This window comes from Gallinula chloropus (genome assembly GCF_964237585.1).
Source record: "Gallinula chloropus genome assembly, chromosome: 5".
In the NCBI taxonomy this organism is placed as follows: domain Eukaryota; kingdom Metazoa; phylum Chordata; class Aves; order Gruiformes; family Rallidae; genus Gallinula; species Gallinula chloropus.
Window position 1 is genome coordinate 61,013,511 of NC_140090.1, and position 18,811 is coordinate 61,032,321.

General features: G+C 41.9%; 1 protein-coding gene across 2 annotated transcripts in view; it reads right to left on the reverse strand.

Moving 5' to 3' along the window:
• Positions 1-12,825: 12,825 nt before the first annotated feature.
• The window catches only part of PAX2 (paired box 2), a gene marked incomplete at its 3' end in the record, with an annotated part of 83,466 nt that continues 77,480 nt past the window's right edge, over positions 12,826-18,811 (reverse strand). The window contains exons 9-10 of one of the 2 annotated variants that reach the window (XM_084264354.1): positions 14,284-14,370; positions 12,826-12,947 (exon numbers count right to left, since the gene is read on the reverse strand). In XM_084264354.1, the coding sequence (XP_084120480.1) occupies positions 12,826-12,947; positions 14,284-14,370 (209 nt within the window). Of the gene's footprint in view, positions 12,967-14,283; positions 14,371-18,811 lie in introns of both variants that reach the window. The other variant, XM_084264355.1, reaches the window with a different exon arrangement.

Sequence of the window (18,811 nt, forward strand, 5' to 3'; positions counted from 1 at the left end):
CAGAAGATTATGCAGTTCAGAATATTGGCTGGTTTCTTATGGTTACTGGTCAGTGAATCCCCAAAGTAGAGTACTGGGATGTAAACAAATCATGGAAGAAAACCTCACTCCACTCCTGAGTGCATCTGCCATAAGCACAGATGGCTGATGAACTGGGAAAGTGCTGGGCTGTTGGTGATTTGGGAAAGTTGTGATGCTTGCTAAGGTCTCTGAACATGGGTTACATTTTCGAGAGCTGCTTTTGGGAACCTTGGCCAAGCATCTCCCTGTATTAATAGCATTATGGCCATTGTTTGGATGACCAGTGTGAGCTTATCTGTTAGTGCTTTCTTTCCACTAACATCCTATAGTTTCTGTTCAGTCACATCATTTTCCCATCTGATTTACTTACTTTCTTTATGTTGCATGCATGTATGCCCCTGCAGAAAATGAAGCAGCAGGTACAAAACTTGTGTTGAAGATTTGTTATCTTTTCTTGCATTTGCTTCCTCAAGAATCTGGCAAACCTTTCAAAGTACATCAGTGAAGTGGTCTGAGCAGCCACCTCTTGTCCCTTCCCAGAAGGTGATTGCTTCTCAGCATCTAATTGGTGGACTAATTTTTGATGGCCCCCTTTGCTTTTAATCATACCTGCACAAAGGGTGGGAGTATCCAGTGTGCTGACTTGGCTCGTCAGACTTGTGTATTATTCCTTTTCTGCCAGTGATCAGGTGAGCAGCACTGAATGACTCATTTCTTGCTGTTTTGTCTAATGAGAGGTAGGTTGGTCAGGACAGGAATGATGTCTTACTTTGTACAGTATGTAACACACAGAGTCGTTGTCTCAGTATCTCTAGGTGCTATTGAAATACAGTTCATAATCACAATACATAGGTACTGTGATGTTTCTTTCTTTGACTGTAGCCTGTGACTGTGTTGCTTTGTGTACTCTTTCAGTACTCCCTATGCTGTCTGCTAAAAGCATTTCTTTAGCAGTCTTTTTAAGCCCCCTAACAAAGATGTACAGATTGTCTTTTAACCGTATACATGTAGCCCAGCAAACATATATGAATGCTAACTAGGATCATCTGGTCAATGTTTTACCAGATTCATCTCTCATCTCTCAAAATCAGTATTTTGTGTGCCCAGTTTGGCAAGTCTCAAACACTCAATAAGCAAGAATTGCTTTCCTCCACCTGCAAGAATAATGACATGAGCTAAAATGTCATATAGACCTTTTTTTGCTCATTGTTTTCAAGCTCTTTGTCTTGTTTTTTTAAATCTGTAACTGAAGCAGGACACTGGAACCACACAGACTCAGGGCTGTTTCAAGAAGGCTGGAGTTTTCATCTTATATCATATATCCTGTAACTGCAGCAAAAGCACGAAACTTTCATGAGAATTGCAATGCAACTGTGAGAATTAGTAATGTAGCATATTCTGCTTTTGAGAGAAGAACTGGCTGGCTACTGCACTGCCAAGACAATTATGTTGATACCTGCAAACAATATAAGTGACCCGATGGCAGACTTGTTCTGAGCAAAATAAAGTAGAAAGAGAAGAAACAGGTGCCTGAGATGAGGTTTGTGACGGGGTGCTTAAGCAGCAACAGAAATCCATCATCAAGCAGCAGCTCTGTGAAAGAACAAGTCTTTTGAATGGTTCAGTGGCAACCTAATGCAAATATGCAAATTATTACACTTTGAAAAATAAGGTTAAAGTCTCTTTTTGAATGCAGAAGAAACAATTAATTAAAAAATGGCACCCTTTTTTGGAGCACACAGCAATGATCAGAATTATCCAGTGAAAACTGGGCAAGTTGAGATGTCCCCTGAAGTCTGATCTCTCTGGGGATTATTCCCACAGGTATCATCAGCTCCTAAGTGCCCCAGCTCCTCTCAAGCACCATGGTGTGAGCTATTGCTCTTTGCAGCCATTTTTCTTCCTCTTTTATGCCTTTATAAAAACTGCTTTCCTTGACATGCAAGGCCTCGTTCAATCAGTCTGCAATCCACCCCCCTTCCCCCTTTCCTTGCAGAGAGGTAGAAATACCCTCTCTGTTTCTCCTCAAGGGGAGGATGGGGGACAGACAACACACCAGATAGACGGGGTGCAGATTTGGAAAGGGGTTTGGAATACGTCCTCTCTCTCCCCTGTGCTATCGTGTCTCAGTCCCCAGAGCCCCATGTCACATTTGCCGCTCCTGCTACATCCTTTTTGCCAGCAGAAGCCCTGCATAGCTTAAGAAATCAAAGCTTTTACTTAAGATGTGAAAAAAACATGCCCAGAACAAAAGGTGATGCCAATTCCTTGCCTCTCACCCGAGCTGTGAGGAAAGAGCCAAGCTGTACGCTGTGGTGAAAGTGAGGAGAGTAAACTCCCCCTTCTTCCTTTCCCATCCCAGCCCCAACCCAGCCCCCAATAAGGCTTCATCTCTACGTGAATGGAGTCCCTCTGAGCACGATGCTGAGCCAGAGGAGTGACAGGTGCCTCCTGATATGCCTAAATGAGAAGAACCAATCGGAGGAACCTGCCCAGCTTTTGTTGTCATCTGGCTTTGCTCACGAAAGATGAGTTTGATTGACAGATGCATCAAGGTTCACAGTTTATTGGTTTTTGCAAAAGAGCCAGATCTGCCAATTTAGACAGGGGAGTGACACAAAACTTTCCATCTAAATGGACTAATTTTACCACAGGGAATTCCCAGGCAGAGCGCGCCAAGGCAGGCGCAGTCCTGTTTTATTTTTTAACAAGGACTGAATGACAAATATAAACGACAGTTCTGGGCTGACGGAACATCAGCATTTGACACTTCACAGGGGAGCGGTGAAATAAACAATAGGCAGAGAAATTGAATTAGAATCAGATCAGAGTCAGCTAGAGAGGGAGAGGAGGGCCTGATTCTCTACCAGATCACTTATAAAAGAGCAAACTGAATACTAAGTAGGTATAACATGCTCACGTCCTGATTTATTAACAAATTTAACCTACTAGAGTATTACACTTGCATGATATAAATGGATCACTGGACAAAAGTCAGTGGTAGGGAAGACCAATGCACAGGGCATGAGAATGTATGAGGGGCTTCTGTTCGTGCTAATGTGAACCTCTTGTGGTAATCTTAAGCTGTGTTACTAATAGAGTCTACAAAGTTAGAAAGCAAAAAGTAGGACAAGTTCATTTAATTTCTCTCCTGTTCCCTGTGGCACCTTGCCTGCAGAGTTCTGTCTGACCTTCCTGTATTCTGGCACTTGCTAACTTTTGGGTATCCACATTTTCAGCTTTGGCTCAATTCTTTTACTCTCTAGGACTTTTCATTTTAAAACAGGTAATCTATGACACTTAAGAAGAATGATTCTGGGTGGAGTCTGTCTGGGGCTTCTGGGTGTGGACCGTGTCTGTTTGAGATAAAAGGTTGTCTCAGCTGATGGCGTTAGCAAGCTATTATCCTATTTCTGTTCAGCTTTAACAGAGGGATTGGATACATAAACTTTCCCAGTGGATTAGACAGCTAACTGTTTGTTAGCTAGACATTGCTTGGTAAAAATTTGGATTCCAGGTTTTGATGTCATTCTCTGAGATTTGAAGTGTATCTAGAGAAGTGATTTTCAATCTTTTCCAATTAGCAAACAGTAAGAACAAAAAACAGTAAGTAGAAGAATAGCTATAGTACATCTAGGTCCATAAGCTGACTTTTCCCACTTACGTTAAGAGCAGTTCCCTTACATAAGTTAAAAACTACTACTGGTCTTAATGTTAGAGAAAGGGGCATGAAAATAAGGGTCTTTGGGTAGATTTGCTTGTTAATGATGATTTGATTTTCATATACGGGTCTGAAAAGTATATTTGTGGAAGCTGCTGTATTAGCTAGGCACTATAGCTAACCACTGCTGGCGTATTAAGGAGGTACCAAATGCAGATCTGTAGTTAAAACCGCGTTCTGATGGAGGCTGGCATGAAGGAAAAAAGCTTCTTTCTTCTGTACACAGAGGTACTATATCTGTGAAATTTCACACTGTTCAGTCTTACACCCTTTGGGTTTTCTGTTTGTCTTCCTTTCATAAATGTTCAACAGGGTGTGTTTGAAATTGGTCTCAGGCTGAAAGTCATTATGTTTGTAATATTTCATTGTCAGTGTGTCTCTTTAAAGCAGAATGATTTGTCTCGTTCTGAACAGGCACAGGGGCAAAGCCAGCGTAATTCTGATGCAAATAATGTGTTTTGAAAGGAGACAATTTAGAAGTGAAGCCATTTTTGTTATGTTTCGTAACGGAAGGCTTATCCTTCAGCAAAGAGCAGTGCATAGTTCTTGGTGAAACTACAGCCATGCGTTGCACGGCGTCAAGACGGTCCCTTGTGGTTTTTCTCTCAGGGATGGAAGCCACAGGCAGCATCAGTTTCAGCTGGTCAGTATTACTTACAATCTCTGACAGCAGAAAGTTAGTCTGCTCATGGTGAAGATGGATGTTGCCTCTGTCCTAAAACCTTGTGTTACTGTTAGAGTGGTAAAGGGGACTGTGGAGAGTGGCAGAAAACAGTAAGGGTAGAGAAAGTCCGCTGAATGTGAATGTGGGGGGGACGGGGTTTGTGGAGAAGCCAGTAGAGTCTGAGCAGGGAGTGTGGGGTGCAGGATGGTCTCCCCAGTCTGTATGACAAGGAACATGGGAGGGTTTATGCCTGAGAGGGTAAGCAGACAACGAGGAAGGGGGATTATAGAGGATGTTTTTTCCATGAGGGGCAATGCTGAGGGACAATGTACGTCAGGCAGGAGAACTGGTAAGTCACTGAAATGGACCTTGAATGAAAGGGTGGAAGAGGGTGGCAGGAAGTGCAGGGGTTGCAAGAAGCAGCTAGGGTTGACAAGAGGAGTTCTGCTGTAGGGATAAAGAACAGTGGAAAAAGGCCCTCTCTGAGCATCTTCTGTGGGATGGAATTGCTGATTTTGAGTTTTGAACTTGAAATGATCAAAGTGTCACACAGCAGACGGCAGGAAAAAACCTAAGTCTTTGATAAGCTTTGGTATCAAACCAGCTCTGGTAGCCTTGCCAGGGGTTACAGGGCTATTTCCAGGTCTGGTGACATTAGAGTTGCTTTCTAAAGTAGTAGACCACAGGGTCCCTGTGATGCAGTGAAACACTTGCTTTTCACTAAAAAAGGTGAATTTCTCACTCTTGCAGTGGAAAAGGCACGATAATGTTGCAGTGGGCATCTTGAGAACACTAAAATCAAAAGTCAAAGAAAAGTTTTTTATTTTATATACATGTATGTAAATATACATATATACAAAATGGTACCTGCTGTTATATACAAATTACATGAGTTATAGTCAATCCTGTGATTTTTGTGTGTACTTGTTTTGTGACTTTCAAGTACAAGGGGCTGGCAATACAGGCTCTAACAAACTTCCTATGCTTCAATGCAGACAGCTCCTGCATCATGTAAGTTATCTGTTCTGAGGAGATTCCCAGGTTTTTTTTCTAAAGCAGGCAAGAATTTATGTACAGATTGTTTACTATGCATATCTTCATTAAACACTACTTATTTAGGGAGTTGATCCTTCCCTTAATATTTTAAAAGTATTTTCGTTTGGATGCAAACATCATTGTGTAGATTTACTTAACAATATTTTTCAGGATCAATCTTTTTGTTTAAACCATTGGTGCCATGTTTTCTGTTCTTCCATTTTTGCCATTCCCCAGGTCCTTATAGTTTTTCAGCACTGGTTGTGTGTCCAGTAAATTCTTTTACTAGCTCAAGTAATGCCTTCAGATGTATATTATCTTTCCTTGCTTAAATAAATGTATTTATTTTTAAAGAAGGTTGTCATCATCTCAGAACATTCAAAGCTTGCTTTATTTTTCTTGTTAGAGTAATTATAAAGAGGATTTCTTTACTTAGTGTTGCATAATCTCTTACAATATCATTTTCCTCATTAGGAGACAGACCGTGATGCTCTTTTTAGTTTTATCACACAACATTTTCACACTAAGTACTCCCATTGATTATTCAGGATTATTAAAGGAACATAATACTACTTGGAATGGTAGAAATAGCTCTTTCATGCAAGTATTTCTTTTTGCAAGATATATAAGTTCTTGGAAGTTGCAAAAATTTTGCTATCGTTCAACTATCAGTTATGGAGACTTATGCAGGAATGTCAGGGTGCAGTTCTCTGGGCTGCATTGTGTGATATAAATGAGGTGATCATGCTAGCTATTAAATCTTTCTTCTGATGTTATCTTACCAGGATGATTTTTGGAAAACCACTCTGCTCTTCATGCGCATCTATCTGTTGATTCTTAGTCCATCTTTCACCCCTGGCAGCAAATGCACATTAGTAATTTCCTTTTTTTCTGGTCAGTTTAATACCCAGGAACTCATCTGTTAATTCACTGTTCGACTCTTATCACTTAAACTTCAGTAGAGAGAGGTAATTTTGATGCATAAGATTTCAGAATTTTGGAATCTGGTTTTGCTCTGATTTCAAGTACAAGCCTATTCCTGCATCACATCCCGGACCTGTCTGTCTAGCCGGTGATGGATCCTGCAAACCCAGGGTTTCCGACTCCAAAATAGTTGCCAGGAAGTTTTACTGCAGTGTTGTGAAAATTGAATTGCTTTTACAGACTGTTTGGATTTCAACAAATTGACTTTCACTTATGGAAAATGCCCTGTTGGAGGATTTTCAACCTATTCTATTAATACTGCAAGGGAAAAATAGAAACTGAAACAAAAGGAAATGTTTTAACTCTCTGATGAGGAAAAGCTCCATGAAAGCATTTCATTTCATGACAGCGCTTCTGCACAGGCTTTTCTTAAGATACACGTGCACCAGCAGAAAATGTGGCCCACTGGTTTTCATGAACTGTTGTGAAAATATTTTGAAATGACTAAAAATTGTAGAAGTAAAATTGATTTCTCCTAGCCTGACTTCTTGCTACATTTTCACTCCGCCTCTGTGACCTTAAACTGCATTTGACTTCCTGGAGAATTAATGCTTGGCTGAGGAAAAATTGAGTGAATACCTCGGTATTTGGTATGTTTATAGCATACCTTAATATAATGCCTAGCTCTTTGTTAGGCGGACGATGAATAGCTTGGAGAATGGGTTATTAATGACTTTGCATTTGGTTTTGCCCCCCGGTTGACCAAGACAGATAGAGATTAAGAGAGAGCAAGCTATAATAAAACATCAGGCTAACAGAATTCCTCTCATGAAACTAAAACCAGGGTAACAGAGAAGTGGGGGGTGGGACCTGAGAGCTGTCAGCCACCCTCCCTTTACTGAGACCTCGCACACAGCCCCCACAGCACTCTGATGGAGCATCAGGGCTGATCAGGGAACACTTAATCCTCCCCTGATGGGGCTATGAGGAAACAGGCATAGGGGGGAGTGGACTCTGGGTTACCCCATGTCTTTCTGACACTACCCAAGAGCGTTTTGATTTTCTGAACTACCTGGGGATACCTGATGTGTTCTGGATCATTGGGAGTCAATTGAGTGAGGTCAATAGATGAGGGAGTCCTGCCGGCAGTGAATGGGAGTGGGGTGGTGGTTGGTGGGGACTCAGAGGCTGAATTGCACTGCAGGGTGTTGCAAGCATATGTGATGCCTTCCATCACACGGTGTGGTGGTTGTTAGCAATCATCGTGTTGTTTACACAGTGCCCAAAGGGTGCTAGGTGCTAGCAATGTAACATCCTGGAGACCTCAAGGGGAATCCACTGGAGAGGGAAGTGCTGAGGGAGAGAGAGAGAGATAGAGGAGAGGAAAAGAGAAACAAGCCAGAAGCCACAAAAATGACATACAAAAAAAAAATTGTTTTTATTTCTCATGTGCACAAAAAGAGAAAAGAATCAAACAGAACTGAAGCAATGAGGAAAAGCCAAGAGTGGTTGCAGCAGCCTAGAATGGATATGACCCTGCACCTGGCACTGGCCCCCTCCCCTCCACAGTCTCACGCCTAGCTTAGCCTGGAGAGCATCAGCAGAGCTGCTTACAGTTTGATTTGTCATCAGTTCTGTAATTGTCGCTGTTTGGTCCCTCTTTCCTGCTTTGGAAGTTTGCCACCGTCCAGGACCCAGCCAAGGAGCACACTGGGGTGTTTGTGGGGTCCCTCAGAAGCCCTCGATCTGTCAGTGCCAAAGGGGCAGCTGTGATTCTTATTTCTTTCCCCAGTGGGGTGATTTTCCTTAGGGACAAAAGAGTAGGGGGGTTTCCAACAGTTCAGCAAACCAAAAATTCCTTTAGGAAAATGTTTATGTGCATATATGATTTTATACTTGAGGAGAAAGGTGCAGCGGGGTTTTTTTTTTTTCCTTTTGTTGTTTAACATCCTCACATACATATTGTGATTAATTCTGAAGTTTTACTGTGAATTTCAACCATCGCTACCAATGGGTCAGAAGGCATGCAGACTTCTCCTGTTTCCACAGTGGGGCTCATTGCCACCAACCCTCCCCAATAGATTTACAGGTCGTAAGGGTGTCAGCTTTAATGCATCCACGCTGCCCGAGCCTCCCTCCTTGCCCCACATCCCATTGGGTCAAAAGGATGTGGAAGCTTCAGAGCACAGCCCTGGAAAGTGCTGCCCACTTTGAAATACTATGGTCCCTGTTGCTTCCAGTAAAGCGTGTTATTTGAGAACTCACCAGATCTCCTCCCCCATGAAAAACTGGTGACAGAAAGAGATCCAGTCACACAGTACTTCTGCTTGGTCTGTTAGATAAAACAAATGTAGCAGCAAAACTAAGTGAAGGGAGAGCTAAAGAAGAAGAATAAAGAACCAAAGAATGATTGGTGAGAAAAAGGAAGAGAGAGAAGTGTAATGGAAACATTCATTATTATTCAGAATAATACTTAACACTTTGATAGAATTTTCTTTCCAGGATCTCAAAGCACTGAGCCGGTGCTAATTAATTCAGCTGCTCAATCCCCCAGTGAACTAGGAATTATTGTTTTCCCCATTTTACAGAAGATTGGAATTGAGGCATGGAGGGAAATTGAACTTGACAAAGGTTCTCTAGAGCCACGAGGAGAATTGGGGAGTTTGAGTTCCCAGGTACCTGCTCTCGTATCAGTAATGCTGTTCCCCCTCCAGATAGAAAAGTGCATTGGGAATGAAGAATAATAAGAGAGAGAGACAGAAATGGCATGGAAAGATGGTATAAGAAAGAAATGGGAGAAAGGGAAGAGACAGCAGAATGGGGAAGAGATGTGAGTCATAGACTTCACTGGGTTTTGAATAGTGACTTCTTCCTCCAATTCTTTTTCATATTTTCCTGTAAAACTTTTTAAAGAAAATTGGAAAAAAAAAATCCACTTATAACAAAGCAACTGTTGGCCTATTGGGGAAGGGGTCCTTCCAAGGTTTGGCTGTTCCCTCAGGTTCTGGATTTGTGCTGTGCTTTATTGAACACATTGTTTTGTTTTCAGTGAGCACAAGACTTGCACAGTACAGACAGCGTGTTCCTTATCTACAGGATGAGACGAGGTTGTTTTAATAACTACTACGATGAAGATGGAGATGAACTTATATACAAGAGGAATTGCCTTCACATTACACACATTATCTTCCTACAAAGCAGCAATTGTTTTTGCAAATAACATAATATTAAATAATTGGTAGAATTTTTGCATTTCCTGCATAGTCCAGTCTAATGGAATCTATATGAATATTGATGGTTTTCTTCTGCATAATATCACCACATAAATCCCTGTGTCAGCTACTAGACTTTAGCTATAATACTGCTTTACAATGCATCCACCGACTGTAAATCAAAACAACCAACACAAGAAACTCTTTGGCAAATGTAATTCAGTACATTCGCATGGGGGTCTACAGATGGTGGTGGAAGAGGATTAGACTGCCCAGTCCTTTGCATAATTCTGCTTTCCTTTTAATTTTCCTGGTCAAAATACATGCTGTACTTTGGAACTTTCCTGACCAATCCAATGTCTGGTGGAAATCCTCTTCTATCAGTGGAGTTACACCAACAATGGATTTGGCCCTCCGAGGGTCAAATCAAACCAGCCATGAGTGAGCCAACCAAATCCTGCTTTCATACCCTAGCTCATGTCTCAAGTTTAGCGAAACACCGTTACAAAAATAAGCATTTCCGAGCTTCTCTTGAGGTGGCCCCAGGACTGCAGGTAGGCAAGTGTGAGGCGTGACAGTCTCCTTTCCTCTAACCTCCTCAGGAGGGTCTCCTTGCTGGTCCTGGGATTTACGGCCTCTGTCCTGACCACCTAATGAATGAAACTGGGTGGTGCACGAGGAGAGCAAAGGCTGTACTGAGACACTAAAAGGTAGACTTTAGTAACAGAATCCAGCATCGATCTAGTGTCTGTGGAGGAAAACAGGAGTGGTGAAAATAAATTTTTAGAAATTACTCAGAATTTTTTCCATTATAGAAATAGATAACGGGCCAAATTCTGGTCTCGGTGACAGTGTAACAACTCTGCTATTTGCAGGGGGTTACTCAGAGGTAAGATGTGTGGAATAACACTTTTAATAGATCAGGAGTAACCTCTTTGATTTTATTCTGTACAGAAACAGATTTTAGCTCCATATCTTCTATGTAAACATCCCTCCCCCCAATACCCTTAACATTTGGGCATCCTGTTAAAGAAGACACAGACCTATAATCAGCTAGAGCCATGCAAGGGCTAAAAGTGTTAGGTGAGAGGGGCCTTTGGGATCAACACAGCTGTTTACTGATGGTGGATTTCATACATACAAGTTAAACTTGGAGACAGAATACTGAGTCCACAACCACATCTCATCTGAGGCTGGGAACTTTGGATTTTATACATAATGTTGGCTGTACAAATTACTCTGCTGTTCACTTTCATGTCCTTTGGGGGTTTGATTCTCAATCCTGTCTTTGTCAGTGGACAGTAGCCCACAAGTTTTATCTGAAACCTCTCTAAAACAACAAGGATCTACTTTGGCAGACTTGATGCCCTGGGGACAGGCTATAGCTGCCGTCATGTTTTCTTTGAGTATTTTTGTTAGGAAGTGTCAGTGCAAGGAACAGTTTATGAGTTTGCTGACGATACAGGAGTAATAAGCATTTGTATTGACAGTTAGCCTTTTGCAGAAGAGTGTTTGCCAGTCACTTGGGAACCAAAAATAGCAGAGAATCCCTAGAGAATCATCAGGTGAGCATTTGGGATAAAGGGTAAATATTAGGGTGCACAATATAGGATTGAAGATGAAAAGATGGGGGCTGTATGTTGGGACTGGCTGGTAAGATGCAGGCATATGGATTTGAATGGAGGCCTTTAAGTTAGTAGGTGTATAAGCAAATGGACTGGGAATCAAAGGGGGCCCATATAGCAGTGGTTAGGAAATCAGGTGTTGGGCACAGATAGTGAGGCTGTTGTCACCAGCTGTGGGAATGGGTGTTGGGCATATCTAAAATTGTAAAGTTGGGATGTGGGTGAACTGAAGTCGTCACAGGTACAGGGGTTAAGGTAACAGGAGCAGCGGCTAAGGGCTAGGGAACCAAGCAATAATCCCAGCCAATCCTGAATTTGTCCATCTCAGTCTCAGCTGTCCAGAGAGCAATCAGATGGGCCCACATGAAGCCCCACACTTTCCTTTCCACCACACAGCGCAGTTAGAGCGCAGCTGGGCTTGTTTTCTTTGTTTGCCAACCAGTGATATGGAAAATGTTTGTTGACTCAGAGTGCTTTTTTGTCGACTGATGTGTTTGGTAACTTTGTCAGATGTGACTTGTCCACACTGCTCCCCAGAGACAGGATTTGAAAAAGGGGGAGGAGGAGGAGGCGACAGGGGTGGAGCTGGCATCCAATCCTCTCCAATACCACCATCCCATTGTAGTGCAAAACAGAAAGGAAACAAAACCCTAGAGTGAAAGAGGAGCATCAAACATCAGAGGAACTCTGCCATTCAGGTGGCGGGGAGGGATGGGACTTGGAGTTTTATTTTTGTAGGGTTTTTTTAATTATTATTTTGGTTTTTTTCTTGGTTTTGTTTGCTTGGGTTTTTTAGAAAATTGGGGATTTGTTCTTTTTTTTTCCTTTTTACAGACCTTCATGACAAAGCATAAAAACACAGTTATATTTATATATCTATTTATATATTTCTTCATTTTGTGGTTGGTTTGTAAATGTTGCTCCATCCTCCTGTCTGAGTTGATTGTGTGTCACAGAAATTGTGGGTGTAAATGTGAGGTTCCTCCCAACTCTGGCCTGCAAAGTCACCACACGTGAGGTGCAGCCAACTATGGGGGAAGCCACGCTGGAGAGTGGGGATGAGGTGCACAGAGAACCCCTCATGGGGTGCGGATAGTTACTTGGTCCTTGTCTTCATTGCCAGATGGGCCAGGTCTCTGTACTGCCATCTCTGCTCTAGCTGCACTGTTCCCTCTGTCCTGGGAAACAGGGTGAGCATCACAGGTTAGACACGTTGAAGAGTCCACCACAGAAGAACATATCTTTGGGGAAGTGTGTTTCATGAGCAGCGTTCTCCCCTGAGTCCCTTGGCCCTTACCACTCCCAGAAGGGGTTCACGTAAGGCAATGGTTGCCAGCTGCATTGCTTCCCAGTCCCCCTGAAGTCCTGGCAGCCAAAGGGACTTTCACGTGGCTGAGCTTTGCTCAGGTGTGGTGGAGGGCTCCCAAAGGAAAAGCCACTTAGCCACAGGCTCTTCCTCATGTGGGGGGAGCGGTCAGGGCAGAGGGCAAGGGGAGGACGGGGAGTCTCAGTCTTATGTGGTGAGCACTTGGTCCGGCACCTTCGTGGCGAAGAGGAAGGAACTGGACTGTGGGGAGGAACAGAGAAGGTCTCTTCACCCTTCCCAGGGATGGAGGGAGGTGATCAGACAGGTACAATGTGGAGGCCTAAGCTGTCGCCCTGCAGTTTCATGTGGTTTCCATGGTAACTAGTGGCGGTCATAGGCAGCGGCAGCAGTGGGAGGTGCGGAGCCCCGGGATGTGGCACTATAATAATAAGGGGAACCTGAAAGTTAACACAGGAGAAGAATGGACTGGTTGAAAGGACAAACAGTAAAAAAAAAATAAAATAAAATAAAATAATAAAATAAACCAATCAAACAAAGAAAAGAAATAAAGGAGAACTGAAAAGGAAAGGAAGAAAGAAAAGGAAAGGAACCAAAAGAACAAACTTGGGGACTCAGCTCTTAATGGCTTAGGGAAAGGCAATCAGTGGAAGCCAGCCAAGGGCCACCTTTCAGTGGAGACCTCTGGTCCTGAAGCCCCTCTATAGGAAGCAGATCCTGACCATCAAGAAGTTGCTGAGAGGGAAGCCCATAAGCACTGCAGCACAAATATGCCATACCTTATCCATGGCCACAAGGAAAGTGCCAGGGTCAGTTGTTTTGAACATGCCTGAGAAAGTATAGCAGGTCACTTTTAAAACCAGGAGGGGAGAAATGAAACAAGATTACCATGTTTTATTGCTTGGGATTTTGGTCACATTTGGCATGAAAGCTCTCTGGATGGTTATTGAATGTGTGTTAAATAGTGATTGATTATTAAGATCACATTTACTGAGGTTTAACAACGCTGGAATAAAATGTGCATCTATTATCCAGTTGTTAAACCTCAATAAATACATAGGTAATAATCACAGCTGATTTATTTTACATCTAATAAATCTCTTCCTATACCCTTGCAAAGAAACATTGTAGTAGAAAAGATGGTCTTATGGGAGGTTTTTTCCCCTCTGAAAAAACCCTGGCTATTTCTGGGCATATCAGAGTCATTGGAGAATAATTTATTACTGGCTATTATAAACCTAGTGATGCAGCCTGTCTCCCACTCTAGACACTATTCCAAATGGTCCAATGCAAAGAACTTCTATGACATTTCCAGATCCCCAGGAACTGACTCTGGGTTTAGCTTGGGAGAGCAGTGAATCCTCATCTGGAATTTTTAATCAGACCTTGAATGAATGCTGATTGCAGCCTATGAGAGTAGTAGAACCTGAATTTCACTTCTGATCTACTCTGAAATAAACTATGGATGCAGTCCATGGAGAAGCCAGAGCTGAACTGGAATTCCAAACTGTCTCATGGAAGAGTAATGGGCTTTGGAACAGATGTAAAGCCCACATTGAGGTATATACACCTATCTAGACACTGGGCTGAGTGAGGAAAAAAGCCTCTCACCTGGCCAAATACTTGAAAGGTCTCTTCAGAAACAAACAAACAAACAACAAAAAGAAAACAACAAAAAGAAAACAAAGAAAAGAAAACAAAGAGACAAACAGAAGGAGCGCGAGGCTGGGGGTGTGCTGTGGGAAAGAGCTACTCACTTAGTAACGCAGGGTTGCTGAACCGCCAGGCCTCGTTGTAGGTTGTGTACTGAGGGTGGCTGTAGGGGTTCCCTGAGAACTCGCTCCCTGGAAGAAAGCAAGGAAGGAAGGTATGAAATGCAGTCAAGAATGAGGAGTTATGTCTGCTAATCCATTGAGCTGGTGTTGATGTTGAATCCATAGGTCAGTACAAAACCCAGTGTATCTAGACTCTCTGTCCAAATGGGACTGTGCCCTTCATGACACTGTAGTGTATGTATTGCTTACACATACAATTAAAAATAATAAGATTGACCTCTTCAGAATCAAGAAATTAGTTTAAAATAATGACATTCAATAATATAAATGAACTGGTTTATTTTTTATTGCCTTCTGACTTCCGATTCCCAGGTTGCAGTAGGATTGCATGTGCAAGCTTTTTCTGCAATTAACTATCATCTTTCTTTTAACTACAATCTAAAGCTCTCCAGTAGTGTCAAGATGGCACGCATGGGAGCTTAATGGGACTAGCTCACAGCAAACTCACAGGAGCCAGCAGTGCTGTTGATGGCAATACGTATTGTTTATAAGGTACTGAAGGTGATGACGCATTTGTGGAGAAGAGTACTGCTTGTTATTGGAAATGTTCTGACTGTAAATTTGGCTTAAATATAGGCCAAAATGGAAAACATTTGAATTACTCTATATATGATAATGTTATTCAGAAAAGTTACTCATATATGATAAACCCCATCTTTACGCTTAGTTATTGAGTTACAGAGAAATATTGCTATATTCCAGTTCCAGAAAGTAATTTTCTAATGACTAATGCATTAGGTGCTATTCTGAATCTGAAAGACAAGCTGGGCTACAGCTCTCTTCTTCATATTCAGTAAAATCCAGCCCAAACCAAGAGACTTGCGATCTTTGTCATTTAGTAAGTCTCCAAGACTTTAATATTGTAGAGTCTTCTTAAATGATCAGTTTTATTGTCCTTAAGGAGCTGACTCTTGTTTTAGAGAAGTCTGTGCTGTGATAAAGGAATTATATTTGGTAACTGAGGAATTACGGTGCTGTATTCAAAATAAATAAATTTCCCAAAACTTAAAAATATGTGATTCTGTTAAGTAAGAGCATGTCATTATGTGATCATAAACTCAATTTAATGCAGTACCAACAGGCTGGGGACAATTAGCACCATCTGAAAGGCATTATGGACTTAAAAGACAGTGAAAGAGCAGGGAGACTATTAGCTTCTGGTCTGCCCTGAGGCCGGGATGGAGTTGTTACAGCAGAAGTGTTTTAAAAGCACCTGGGGGTCCTGCTAGATACCGGGGAGTAGGGAAGAAAGGCAATGCTGGATGCCTGTGATGCAATTACTAAAGAAATGTCAATTAATTATACTGTAATCTCTGCAAAACTCCCCTCACCGGAGAGGAGTCAAACCTGCAGATTCTCAGATGGTGGAAATGAAGTCTGTTTGGTCAGGGGATTTGCACTGGTTTAAATTTGAGGAGACTACATCCAGACAGTTTCTGTAAAGACATTCAGAGTAATAACCAAATATATCAGTTCAAAAATGTGTGTGTATCAAAATCAATCACCCTCCAAAGGTATTTCAGTCACATTATTTTTTTAGTTTCATCATATAATCTCATTTTGTGTGAAAGACCTTGCTAAATACTGTTTTAATTATAACAACTCTAGATGTTTCAACATCTAGAAACACGCTGCACTGAAAATCCTGACAGCTAGCTGGGAAGGAATAGGTGAAACCTGCTAAGGTGACCGTGATGCTGTGGAATAGGATACAAAGGCAAAAAGAAATGTATAGTCCAGATTTATCTCCACTGAAGTGACTTATCTGTGGAATATACTGAAATGAATTTGCCTTCCAAAGAAAGAAAGAAAAAACCCCAAACCCTACCCAGATGAGAATCTGCACACAGAGCAGTTCTGATATTTCAAAGCTTCTATCTCACCCTCTTCTGAGTTGTCACCCTAAACTGTTTATAGTGTTCCTAAAGCATGGGTTAAGTAGAGAAGAGCCCCAGCTACGGAGAGCTGGGGAGGAGGGAGGGCAGCCACTGGAAACAGTGTTTATTGACGAGGAGTGAAAGCATGCATGCAGCAGGATAATGAGCTTTTGAGCTCAACTGTGACCAAGAGGAACTGAGCTATTGCCTTCCCCGATCACTAATGAAACAAGTGTAATTTCCTCATCAACATTGGATTCTGTTTAACGACTCCCTGCCGTTGCCATCACCAGCCTCTGCAGGCTCTATGTCTCTCTGTGTAAGCTGCAGTTCCCTTCAGCGGATGCTCGCTGCACCAAAACACCGCGAAAACTTGATGGCCTTTCTGGGAAAAAGGAAGAATTGAGACTGGGATCAAAGGTGCTCTGTTACTTGTGCAGAAAAATCTCTCAGATGCACAGGTTAAGTGTAGCACAATACCTGTTCTGTTTCTTTGAGTGAAGAACCCCTGCTTTTTCCAGTGTGTGCTCAGAGCCCACTGGCTTTTATCCATGGCTGCAGCCTGAGACCACACGCAAGGGCAAATGCAGGATATGTATCTTACCACATCATCTGCATAAACCTCAGAGATACTTGCATGCATGACTGACCGTGTTGCATGGATGTACTGCTGCTGGAGACAAGTTCTCTAGACTATACAAGTAGAAGTTTAGTGAAAGGTTGTCACAGATAGAACAGAGCAGCTTCGATTAGCACTGGTCAAACAATCTTCTCCGTTTTCCACTGGAAAATGCTGTCTCATCGAAATAGAAATGTTTTGCACAGACTTGTCAGCTTCAATGGAATTTTGGAAAGAAAAGTTCTGAAATGATTGCAAATTGAAACAAAGTATTATGTTTCAACTTTCTTGTTTTGTTTCATTTTGCCTTTCTCATCTCATTTAATTTCCTTTCAACTCTTTTATTATTTTAATATGTCTTGACATCTAGAACATGTTGACGTTCTTGAAATGTTTCATCCTGATGTTTGCAAATTGAACAATTTCAAGATTCTGAATCCTCATCCTGAAGTAAGATGAAAATAAACGTCAAAAAATCAGAGGTTTGCATGGGCAGGAAATTCTGCTCTCTGACCAGTTCTATTTTTAGCTCTGCACCTTTATTTAGATAAGTCAGAACCTCTTTCGTATATTTATTCACATCTGGACAACAACACTCATTTGCATGTCAATATGTTTCTTAAAGATAGTCCCTGAGTGGTGATCTTGCTGGCTTTCTGTTTCCAATGTAGTTAAAGCACTGGCCCCTGATCTTTCTTGGACTGAGGTGACATTGCCTTTGTTTTCTCTGTTCAACCTGGGCTCTTAACAGAGGTTGCAAGCAAACACAGAGGATCGATCTCATGAGGCCTATATTCTGTGCAATCTGTGCTCTGGGAACCCTTACTAACAGTATTTCTTGGTATCTGTATTTAAATCTTGGCACGTTTAGACTTCTAATACAGAAACCACGAGGCATGAAGTGAGCCTAGCAGGTGGCAGGTTCAGAACAAATAAGAGAGGTAGTTTTCACACAATATGTAGTTGAGCTACAGAACTTCTTGCCATAGGTTACTACAGATGTTAAAGGCTTATATGGGATCAAGGGATACTGTTTGAGTTTGTGGAGGGAAAACCTATTGGGGGTGTTTAATAGAAAGATGCTAAGTCTGTCTTAGGAAGTCTCTGAGCCGCAACTTGGAGGCAGGGAGGTCTTTTGAGAAAGTACCAATATGTTCTTGCTCTATTCCTAGACCCTTTGCCAGGCATTCACTTTTGGCCTCTGACAGAGAGTGGTGGCTGCAGAGATCTGTAGTGTGACCCATTAAAACAAAGTCCTGTGTTCCTTCCCAGGAAGCCTCTTTAGCTCATTGGCTTCAGTGACATTAGAAAACAGGAAAAGAAGGACTGCCCGGCTGGGTCTGACCAGTGGGGTATGACTGAAACAGCCAGAACACGACACTCTATGGGAAGATGCAGTCACTACTGCTGGATGCCCAAGTAGGCCACCGGAAAAACTTCCTCTAATTGAATGTTGACATCAGATTTGATGTACTGATATCCATTTTACAAGTTTTTTTTCTCTGAACCATAACTCAACTTTATCATTTCTGTTCCTACCCAAAATGCCCTATTCTTGGATAAGTGACTCCTGTCATTACTGGTCTTAAATTTTTTCTCAGCATCATCCTTGTGATGAGGATGTTAAACTTACATAGCAATTGCTGAACAGTTCAGAAGTTGAAAACAGGAGATGAGAAAAGCCTGTTTGTTAGAAGTGCCTATGCCAAGAGCCAGCTATTTTGATGTTATTAGTCATTTCTATATGCCATGACTTTCTGTAAGTTTTGACCTATAACTGAGATAAATGTTGATAACTGAATCTGCCTGCTGTTACTGTATGAGGGTTTTAAATTTATTTATATTGTCTTAATGCTTCTCTGATTCTGGAGACAAATGATCTCCCTGAAAAATTTAGTGTAGAAAGAGATAGCCTAAAATTTGCCAACTCTACACCACCCTAAAAGTTCAGCAA